The 11556-nt window shown below is 31.7% G+C and overlaps 1 protein-coding gene across 10 annotated transcripts; it reads right to left on the bottom strand.

Moving 5' to 3' along the window:
* Positions 1-2329: 2329 nt before the first annotated feature.
* LOC105763155 (origin of replication complex subunit 2-like) lies at positions 2330-6483 on the bottom strand. Of its 10 annotated transcripts, none has more exons than XR_001124103.2 (7): positions 5968-6476; positions 5112-5193; positions 4209-4354; positions 4000-4131; positions 3811-3917; positions 3466-3513; positions 2330-2631 (listed from the first exon to the last, which is right to left on the bottom strand). XR_001124103.2 is itself a non-coding variant. In XM_052625825.1 (6 exons), the coding sequence occupies exons 4-6, from the start codon at positions 4126-4128 to the stop codon at positions 2628-2630; spliced, it is 300 nt and encodes a 99-aa protein (XP_052481785.1). In that variant the 5' UTR covers positions 4129-4131; positions 4267-4354; positions 5112-5193; positions 5968-6481; the 3' UTR covers positions 2330-2627. The 10 variants fall into 10 exon arrangements, 6 of the variants coding, with proteins under 6 accessions (XP_052481785.1, XP_052481787.1, XP_052481784.1 ...); XR_008192115.1 differs by having other exon boundaries at positions 4227-4354; XR_008192114.1 differs by having other exon boundaries at positions 2330-2691; positions 4000-4354; positions 5968-6478.
* Positions 6484-11556: the final 5073 nt, after the last annotated feature.

Below are 11556 nucleotides of genomic sequence, written 5' to 3'. Positions count from 1 at the left end.
TGAGGAAGTTACATTTGGTGGTGTTAGAGCTAGGTTTACAAAACTCAAACTGTGGAAATTTGAATGAGTCTGCATGCCAAATCAGATCTAATTTGTTGGAAGTGCTACCATAACAGATTTGTAAAAGAGTGATACTATAAGTTGATTGTTATTCGATTTCGTAAGTGGATTTTGTTGGACTGTATTAGTTGAAATTGACATGTGTGTTTTGGTGTATGTATCATTGTTCTATGATTAGATCGAGACGAGATCTAATTAGATCTAAAATTTAGAAGTGTGGAGGAATAGATCTAGTGCAGTAGGACTTGCAAATAAGGTGTGTGTCTTAACTAAGTAACCACGTATGTTTGATATTCTCTAAGTAAATTGGTGTATTAACTATAACCAAACGATGACATAAATTCCTATGGAGTAATGGTGTTATGGAATCTTTACCCTTTTCTGAAGTTGTTCAAAAAGTAAGTGTCTTTAACTAAGATCTATTGAATTGGCCGAAGTGGTGTATATTGTTGTTGTATGCCTTGTTTTGAATCGCATTGTAACAACCCATTTTCAGTGAAATCGGAATAGTGGTTTCGGGACCACAAATCTGAGTCAGAAAGAAAAAATTATTTTAATATTACTGCATAGTCTACATTATGGTAGAGAATTCATATGAAAATTTTTATGAAAATTTTACTGATTACATGTTTAATTATAGAAAGGACCAAATTGCATAAAATGTAAAAGTTGAGTTCTATTAGCTATAGGTAGTAAATAGTTATAGAATTCAAAACTTGAGGTCCTTATATGACAATTAGACCATTAAGTGGAGTTAGTAGATAAGTTTGATGATCCATCCAAGGAAAATTAATTAAAGAAAAGGGCTAAATTGGAAAGTAAAATAATAAAAGATGATATTTGATTAAATAAGGAAAATATCATCTATTTCATCTTCATCCCCAAAATTATTCAATAGAAAACCTAGCTAAGAGAAAAGACATCAAGCAAGCTTAATTAGGTAAGTATTCTTGTATCGCTTTTAATAATTTTTATATTTTCCGATCGTAACAACCTAATCTAGCTAATTTGGGGATTAATTTGCAAATTTATCAAAGTATTAAAATTTTTCCATGGATGAGTATGCTGAAATTTTGAAATTCAGGGTAGAAAATGAAAGGTTGTTGATAGATAAATAACTTATGTAGAGGAATTTTTATGAAATTGTGATTTAGGGACTAAATTGAAAAGATATAAAATTCATGGAAATTTTCTTAATTCTTTGAAATACATGGGTTTTAAATGTTATATGAAAAATTTTGTTAGGCTTGGAATAATGATTAAATTGCATGAATTTCATTTTCCGAGTCTAGGACGAAATTGGAATTTATCAAAAGTATAGGGAAAATGATACTTTTGTCTAAGAAATAAATTGGATTGAATTGAATATGAATGTATTAAATTGATGTTAAATTCATTTATATAGATCTGAAAAGATCAAATAAAGAGTTAGATCGAGGAAAAGAAAAAGTGTCAGATTAGTAGATTTCTGTTCAGAGCAAGTGACGAGGTAAGTTCATGTAACTAAATTATGTATATTAATATGTTTGAATTGAATGTTGTATATGTGAATTGTATAAATGTATTATGTATGAAATTGATCACATGTCCGATAATGCTCGATAAGTAATATGTCTCGTTTGAATAAATAAAATTCGATTGATACAGGATTTCCCATATTGGTTGTGGTCTTGCATATGTCGCGGACACATCATAGCCTGAAAGAGCCACTACAACAAAACAGGCTTTTAGCGGCGCTTTTTTAGGCCTTTAGCGGCGCTTTTTAGCGCCGCTAAAAGTCTTTGTGGCGCTTTTAGAAGCGCGGCCAAAAACGCTGCTAATGACAGCGTCGCTAACTTTAGCGGCGTTTTTATAACTAAACGCCGCTAAAGACCATGACCTTTAGCGGCGCTTTTCCCACAAACGCCGCTAAAGACTATGACCTTTAGCGGCGCTTCTCCCACAAACGCCGCTAAAGACCATGACCTTTAACGGCGCTTTTCCCACAAACGTCGCTAAAGACCATGACCTTTAGCGACACTTCTCCCACAAACGCCGCTGAAGACCATGACCTTTAGCTGCGTTTTTCCCACGAACGCAATATCTTTAGCGGCGCTTTTATCACAAACGCCGCTAAAAGTACAATTCTTTAGTGACGTTTATGGAAAAACGCCACTAATTTTGTCAAATTTGTAACATCCGATTTTCATCCATATACAATCCTTCTTGTAACAAAATCCAAACAAAAAGGGTAAATTTAAATGATACTTCAAATTCAATGCAAGATATATGATATAAATTAATAACTGAATTATAATTCAAAATATTCTTACAATAATATTAAAATTAACAATGTTAAAAATATTCTTACAATAACTAAATCACACTAAAATGTTTACACAATCACCTCTCAGAAACAGGTACAGCAGACCACAAGAACAAAAAAAAAAAGAAAAATACACAAATCCAGAAACAACAGTTTTTGGCAATCACTTTTTCAGGAGTAATACCGAAAAAATAACCCCCTGATTTCAACAAAAATGACACATTACTCAAAAGTCTGCTTGCTTTGTCTTCAGTTTCAAATCTTAACTGCAAATAGAAGAATAGAAATGCACTTCAGATTCATACATTAGAAGACCAAAACCACATCTGCAAATAAATAAAAGCAAAACATACACACAATAAGTACTGGAAAATTAAACCAATACTAACTTTCAAGGTAACACTTTGGAATAAAAATAAATAAGTAAAGGTCTAATTATGAATTTTATCCCCTTAATTTACAAAACCTGATAAGTTAGTCCAATTAATTAATTAGATAACATTAATAAACCTTACTGTTAAATTACTAGCTTGAATATCAACACTTCAATATTTAATATGTAAGGAATTATCAAAATCAACATTTCAACATGTTAGCAAAGCAGCCTGTTCCTGCAGCATGCAAAGATGATCCAATGCTTCAATAGCATAAAAAAATAAAGTTTTAAGCATACTAAAATACTAAAGAGAAATAAAGAAATTGACTTGGTCAAAGATATAGAAGTTTTTCATTGGCATAAATTTCAGTTAGAACATTGAACAAATAAAAAACTATATATATAAATATTGCAAAGTATAAATCCTGGCAATTCAATCTATTTGATTAAAAATCTACCAAATAGTTTGAACTCACATGCTTACCTGCTTCCTATATTGAAAGACAAAAACATGCATTAATTTTTCTATAGGAAGTGAAATCATAAAATTTAAGATTAAATAGAATATGGGTATCTCCCCATTATAAGCTTAGATCAAACAAAATTCAGAAGAAAATCTAAGAAGATACGCAAAAAAAAAAAAAAAATCAACATGAACCAGCTAAGGAATGAATTAAAAGAAACCCAATAAGCAGACAGAAAAAAAAGGAAAATTTATTATTACCTGTAGAAAAGTAACTTCAAGGGTGATTAATGTAAAGGCTTTTTTCAGCTGAAAATAACGATAAGAAGAGAAGAGGTGAAGGTCCAAAATCCTATGCAAATATGGGTTTACTTTTTTTCTTTTAATTATTTCTCTAAATTATTTACAAGAGAATCGGCAATTTTATTTAGGGGGTGGTGGAAAAGCAAAACCATTCGAACCGAAAATTATAAAAAAGCAAGAAGCCAGGTATTTAAATATATTCTCTTTTAGCAACATGGAGTTTTTGGGATCAAATTCTAACAAATTAAAGTTTCCAATGAAATTCAAAATTACATCATTAAGTAAATAAGAGTTTTAAATTACCTGAGATCAAAAAACCATTTTGGGTATAAACTTTTGTAACTATTTATTAAATCTGCAATGTCATTTTGATGCTTTGGTTCAATATTAGCTGAAGCTTCTCTAAGTTCCTGCAATTTTAAAACAACAAAATTTAAAAGAATAAAAAAACAAAAGCTTTTTTCGAGATGGGGATTCAATGAGGCAAAATACCTGTTCGTCAACGACGTTGATATCACTGAGTTTACGAGCAGATTTCTTCCCAGAACTGCCCATTTCTTTTGCTAAGAAATAGTTTATTGAGAATCCAAATTCCTCTTCCTCCATCGCGTTAAAATCCATTTTCTGAAGATTATTCGTTCAAACAAAAAATATTTGCAAAGATAATAAAAAATGAAAATAAAAATAAAATGACATTATACATGATTGGAGTGCTATACGAGTAATCATGTTGCAAGAAAAGTGATTGGAGTGCTATACGTATAATTCCAGTTTCGCAGCTCTTATTCTCGTTTCTGTCTAATGCTTGGACATCTTGGTTGTGGTTGATTTTGATGACTGTTATTTTCTGTCATGAAATGAATGAAAGTGTTTTTGGCCAACAACAACAACAAAAAAAAAGAACACTAAAAGAACCACATGCTAAGGATGAAGGGATAGTAGCCCCCAACTTCAAGCCAGAAGAGGCAGACACTGAGCCAGAGAGAAGAAACAGTAAATAGTAACTTTGGCTTGGATCTTTATGTCAACTTGCTTGTCATAGCCTAGTAAAAGTAAAATACTCAAATCTAGAGCTAACAGGAAATGTAAAACATACACAGATAATCGCTTCCTAATTCAAGAGTTCTTAGTTCAGTATAGGAGAAGAAACAACGTAAGATAATAAAGCAAATAACTCTTGAACCATTAAGATTCATTGTTGAGTAATCTTTAAAAATAATAATAATAAGGGTCACTCCTACTTCAATAGGAGAGTAGAATTTGCTGATACTCATACAGCTACTCTTACAATTGAGATTAGCATCTAGATAAAATTCCTCATCAATAAACCAAAACCTGAACATTGTGATTACAATTGATAAATGAACATTTAACTACCTCAACTTAGAAATCACAACATATGGTATAAGATGCCTAAAGGAATAAAGCTACAAAATAACAATTACAATATAAAAAGACAACAAGAACAAAATGTTAGGGTGAACCTAATAGAACTTAGAGAGGTAATCATGTTAGCTCCGCTTGCTCAGATTCCATTCACATGCATAGAAATGGTTGAGCTAGATAAACACAATGCCTACACAGGATCCAAGAAGTCCATTTACCTTGATATCAGTACCAGTGTATTGATATAGTCCGTTTGCTTAAAGCTTCATGCATTTGCTTCTGCTACTAATTTGTTCAACACTGTACCACGTTGAAGGCAGAAATAGATAACTTAAACAAATTAGAAATAGATAAATTAAACAACTTAGAATAGATACCAGTAGTCTCTATCATATCCATCACTTAGAAATACATTTGCCTTATCTATTTATTTTTAAACTACTTTAAAAAAACATTCAGTCATCCTCAAAACTCAAAAAGTACCTCAGCCAAAATGGTTAAATTAGCATTCAGCACAAGCAATTTAGTAAAAAAATTCCAAGTATTTCGATGAAAAAATACTCATTAAAAAAAAGAATTTTGGATGAATTACAAAAGCAGATCAAAGCCTTGTGCCTTGTTAAGTCACAGTGAATATCTTAACCATCAAATTAACATATTAAATTCTATCAAAATGAATGATTAAAATTGGGATTAACATATTAACCATCAAATTAACATATATGAAATACCAAACAGGCATTAAAACAAACACATGGAAAACATAAGAATATAACTAGTTCTTCTTGTTTGTATGCGGCGTAGTCATTCTACTGCTAAAATTTCCACTTAGCTGGGAAGAAAATTGATCTGCAAATCCTTCATAATCATTCATTACATTCATATCATCATATAATTTTGAATGACAAGTCTCAATTGCTTCTCTCTGATCTTTCTATCAACAATTATTCAACCAGTATTGCCATCAATATTTAGAAATCAGAGTGACTCTAGAACCTAATTTTCTTTAATCCCCTAATTACAGATAGACAAGCTGATAAAATTTAGACCGTAAATGAACATATAAGATCTTACCTTATCCTTCAAAACAACGGAGCTACTTCCTCCTATCAGAATGGTTGCTTTTCATCAACAGGATTCGAATCTGAAACTGACTCCATAAAGGTAGGTTCCTCAATAGACCCTTCACTCTCATATTCATTCGGCACTTTACCGTTTTCATTTGCCACAGTTGAGTCAGATTCATCTTCTTTCTTCCCAAATAACTTAGATGGAAGAATATATGAGACAGCCGCTTTTGCACTTCTCTTGGCTGCTTCATGGAGGAAGAGAGATTTTTGGATTTTGCTAAAAGTCCAGCGGGACTGTGACTGTGATTGTTATATGTGTATGAATCGAGATCGGTTTTTTTTAAAGTTCTGCAGAGAAAGAAAAAATAGATTTCCAAAATTGGGCGTTTGAATTGGGGTTGAGGAAGAAAAGATAGCAATGGGGTTGGAGTTAAAAATTTTAAAGGACGTATGTTTGTAAAGTTGGGGGGTTTCAAGGGGGGAAATTAGGGATTTTAGGAGGGAAAGTTGGGGATTTGGGGGAAGGGATTTTATAAAAATGGCCCTATTTTTTTATAAAATTATTTTTTTGTGGCGTTTTTTATAAAAACGCCGCTAAATGTTTTGCTATATAAAATGGTTATTTTTTAAAGTAAAATTATTTTTTGTGGCGTTTTTTATAAAAACGCCGCTAAATGTTTTGCTATATAAAATGGCTATTTTTTAAAGTAAAATTATTTTTTGTGGCGTTTTTTATAAAAACGCCGCTAAATGTTTTGTTATATAAAATGCCTATTTTTTAAAGTAAAATTATTTTTTGTGGCGTTTTTTATAAAAGCATACTATTCTTGACTTTTCTGCGCTTTTTATGAAAACGCCGCTAAATGTTTTGCTATATAAAATGACTATTTTTAAAAGTAAAATTATTTTTGTATGCGTTTTATAAAAAGCATTGTTGTTATTTTTTATGCGTTTTATAAAAACGCCACTAAATGTTTTGCTATCCACTATTTTTTAAAGTAAAATTATTTGTTTTGGCTTTTTTCTTTAAAACGCAAAAAAATTATTTCATTTGGAATAAAACGACCTTTGTTTTTCTATGCTAAAATCTTTTATTTTGTCATTAAAATTATTAGTTAAGTGATTTATAAAACATTTATTATTATTTTTTATAAATTGAATTTTTATAAAAAATCAAGTACTCTCAAAATAAATATCGTATATTTTAATAAGAAAAAATGATTAAATAGTTGTAATTAATTATTAAGTTACAATTATCCAACGTAAGCAATTAATCTCTCACATATCAAATTTCTATTAAAGATTGAGACATTATCGATCTAATCTCCATTTTATTAGAGATATTTCTTCCAAACTAAAATATAATTATTTTGCTAGATGTTCGATGTGGAATGATTTTAGTTTTTGTATTTTATTTTATTTGTTATAATTTGGTCCTATATATCCAAAATAGATAGTTACCTATCCGTATCAATTTGTTACATTTTTTTTATTTATTAATTTTTTTAAATCTAATATTTAAATATATCAAATGGTTAAAAATTAAATATTTTTTAGTCATAAACACCGCTAATGTTACCTTTTCCGGTGTTTACAGAAGAAACGCCACTAATAAATTAAATTCTTGTAATGAAACGACACCGTTTTGAAAAATTCTAAATCATATTAGCGGCGTTTTGGCTATAAACGCCGCCAAAGCTCGCATATTTTACAATTTTTTATATTCAATTATTGTATATTGCATATCAATTTTAAACTAATAATTTTTACAATTTATTATTTCTCTTTTACATTTATATAATAACTTATTTAATATATAAATTAAAAAATACTAATTAATCTAAACCTTAAACCCTAACTCGACCCCGAATCTCTAAACCCTAAATCACTAACTCTTAACCCCAAACCGCAAACCCCAAACAACTAACCTCTAAACCTTATTTAATATAAAAACTAAAAAACACTAATTAATCTAAATCATAAACCCTAACCCGACCCTAAATCCCTAACCCCTAACCCTTAAACATTACTTAATATATAAATTAAAATGCACTAATTAATCTAAACCCTAAACCCTAACCTGACACCGAATCTATAAACCCTAAATCCTTAACTCTTAACCTCTAACCCTTAACCCCTAACTCTTAACCCATAAACCTTAAATCACAACCCTTAAATCAGAGTCCCTAATCCATAATCCCTAATTCCATAATCTATAAACCTTAAAATTGCAACTCTTGAACCAGCCCTAAATCCTAAATTAACCATATATCTACCCTAAACCATATATATTAAACCCTAAACTATAATGATAATTAAATTAAATATTTTAAAATTAATACTATCATATCTTTTACAATTATATTTGAAATTATTTAATATATAAATTAAAATCAATCAATCATGTCCACAAAAAAATTAAAATTATTTTAAATAATATTATTTTAATTTCTTCATTTTAACAAATATTTTCTATGTTTTTATTTCAAATTATTTTTACATGTTATTATTTCAAATTTATCCATTTTTAACAAATATTCAATTAAAATAAATTAAATAGTAAATAGCAGATAAAATGTTTTTTGGCGCTTTTCAAAAACGCCGCTAAAGCCCGAGCATTAGCGGCGCTTTTTTAAAAACGCCGCTAAAGATTTGAGCATTAGCGGCGCTTTTTCAAAAACGCCGCTAAAGATATGAGCATTAGCGGCGCTTTTTTAAAAACGCCGCTAAAGATCTGAAAGGTAGAAAACGATGTCGTTAGGCTTAGGTTTTTTGCGGCGTTTTTTCAAAAAACACCACTAAAAATCGAGCATTAGCGGCACTTTCCTGGAAGCGCCGCTAATTGTCGATCTTTAGCGGCGTTTTACGTAATGCGCCGCTAATGCTCGATTTTTAGTGACGTTTTTTGTTCAAACACCGCTAAAAATGCCGCTAAAAGCCTGTTTTGGTGTAGTGAGCATCCTATTATAAGCCCCCTTGAGTTTCCTGTTACATGGTTCCTACGAGCATCCCGATTGGTATTGATCTTGCATGTGTTGCGGACATACCACAGCTCTTTGTGAGTGTCCTGTTATATGATCGGTACAGATCTGCATATATTATGGACATACTGCAACTATTTATGAGCATCCTGGTCTATGGCTCTTAATGAGCTTCCTGATCTAGCTTGCTTGAACTTCCTGATATATATGGCTATTCGGAGCTTTCTGATAATAGCTCTTCAGAGTTACCTGTTAAGCTCACATGAGCTTTCTGTTTTCAACTCTTATGAGTTTCCTGTTATAGCCCGGATAAGCTTTCTGTTACATGGCTCATATGAGCTTCCTATTATATGGCTCGAGAGAGTAATTCCTGATTTTGTGCTCTAATGAGTACCCCCGAATATGAATTGACGAATTACAGTTTTGTACACTTTAAGTGTACTACCTGTGTGTCCATCGATATTTCAAATAAATTCAACGGGCAAAGTTCCGACATGGGCTAAACTGAACAGAGATGATTTGTTATAAAATGTACATGTTACATGGAAATATGATAAGAAAAGTATATGTATATGAAAGTTATTATATGATGAGCTCATCCATGTTTCTTGACAATTGTATGAATTACAATGACTAACATGTTTGATGAAGTTGGGTGTTTAGGCTATTAGCCAAATTTCTTGGATGCATTTTGTATGTGTACTTTAATGGAAATGAATGGTAAGTTCAATTTCCAGTTATACGAACTTACTAAGCATTAAATGTTTACTTTGTCTTATTTTCTCTGTTTTATAGTACTCGAAAGCTCGTAAAGGTTGGAAGCGGGTCGGAGCAATATCACACTATCCTTCAACTTATTTTGGTATAATTAATGAAATTACTTTTGGTATAATGGCATATATAAGCTAAGTTAAGTCAAATGATGAAGTATTTTGGTTGTAAATAGCCATTAAAATGGCTTGTAATGATCACATTATGATATATATAAGGTATGATTGAAGTATGAAAATGATTATGCACATGCATTTGATATCTAGGTAAATATAAATTTTGGAATGACATATTAATAAATTGTCTATTGGGAAGCCTAAGGGCTCATTGGTTATATGTGTAAAATGTCAAGTTTAAGACTTGGTTTTGGCCTGGTTTAAATGTCTTGAATTGGTTGGTGAATGTGTTAAAATGTTGATGTAGGGCGAAAACAAGTGTGGGTGAGAAATAAGGCTTAAAAATGGCCTTATTTTGTCCACACGGGCGTGTGTCTCAGCCGTGTGTTACACACGGCCTAGCACATGGGTGTGTGTCCCTTGCATCTTAAAAATTTAGAAACAAAATACTTCGAATTGCTCACACGGGCAGAGACATGGGCTTGTGTCTTAGCCATGTGTGTCACTCGGTCTGGCACACGGGTGTGTGACCTGACCGTGTGAACCCTGGACCTTAGTTATCCAAGTCAGTATGCTCACACGGCCTAGCACACGGGTGTGTGGCTTGGCAGTGCGACCATGTCAGTATGCTCACACGGCCTAGCACACGGGGGTGTGGCTTGGCAGTGTGACGAAGTCAGTATACCCCCTAAATTGGACACGGCCTGGGATACGGGTGTGTCACTTGGCCGTGTGAGCCACACGGCTCGACCACATGGGCGTGTGTCCCCTACACATAAGGAAAAAATTTAAAATTTTGTGAAAAATTCCCTGAGTTTCTGTTTGTCCCTACTTGTTTCTATCGCATAATTTAGGCCTTGAAGGTCCATTTGAGGGACAATATAATTGAATATGTTTAGTTTTAGATATAAATAGTTAATGATATGAATTAACTGCATATATTCTGTAAATCCTTTAATGCTCTGTAACCCTGCTCTGGCTTTGGATACGGGTTAAAGGTGTTATATTTATTGGTATCAGAGTACGGTTTAGCTGATTCTCGAACTAACGTAGCAAGTATGAGTTTAGCTATACATGCCATTATATAATTTGTGATAGTGTGATATGCTCAAGCTTCAGTTCAAAGAGCTGCTTCTAGTAGTAGAAGTCCCGTATTTACGGGCCGAGGTGAGGATGCTAAAGAAGCCTTCTTTCAAATGATGAATGAATGATTCACAGAATTTTTAAGAACAAAGCCTACTATACAACAACTTCCCTTCCTACTCCTCAATCGATTTTTGATATGCCATAAAGTGTTGAATCTGTTAGAACTGGTAAGCCTTTGGTAGATAAAATTCGTAAATATGGAGAAGAAGAATTTAGGGTTACTGCTAAAGATGATCCAGAAAGAGCTGAATTCTGGTTAAAAAATACCATCAGGGTTTTAGATGAATTATTTTGCACACCTGATGAATATTTGAAATATGCTGATAAATAGTGGTTTCGGGACCACAAATCTGAGTTAGAAAGAAAAAAAATTATTTTAATGTTTTACTAGTGTACATTATGGTAGAGAATTCATATGAAAATTTTGTTATGAAAATTTTATCGATTACATGTTTAATTATAGAAAGGACCAAATAGCATAAAATGCAAAAGTTGAGTTCTTGTAGCTATAGGTAGTAAATAATAATGGAATTCAAAAATTGAGGTCCTTATCGGCAATTAGACCATTAAGTAGAGTTA

The sequence above is a fragment of the Gossypium raimondii genome, chromosome 12 (assembly GCF_025698545.1).
Source record: "Gossypium raimondii isolate GPD5lz chromosome 12, ASM2569854v1, whole genome shotgun sequence".
Taxonomy (NCBI): Eukaryota; Viridiplantae; Streptophyta; class Magnoliopsida; order Malvales; family Malvaceae; genus Gossypium; species Gossypium raimondii.
This window is presented reverse-complemented; position numbering and strand designations above follow the sequence as displayed.

Coding starts and splice junctions, on each gene's coding strand:
- LOC105763155 (XM_052625827.1), bottom strand. CDS start 4,128: ATGGATTTTAACGCGATGGAGGAAGAGGAATTTGGATTCTCAATAAAC. Junction 3,918..3,999: donor TCAACGTCGTTGACGAACAG/GTATTTTGCCTC, acceptor TTAAAATTGCAG/GAACTTAGAGAAGCTTCAGC. Junction 2,692..3,810: donor AAATGGTTTTTTGATCTCAG/GTAATTTAAAAC, acceptor ATTTATTTGCAG/ATGTGGTTTTGGTCTTCTAA.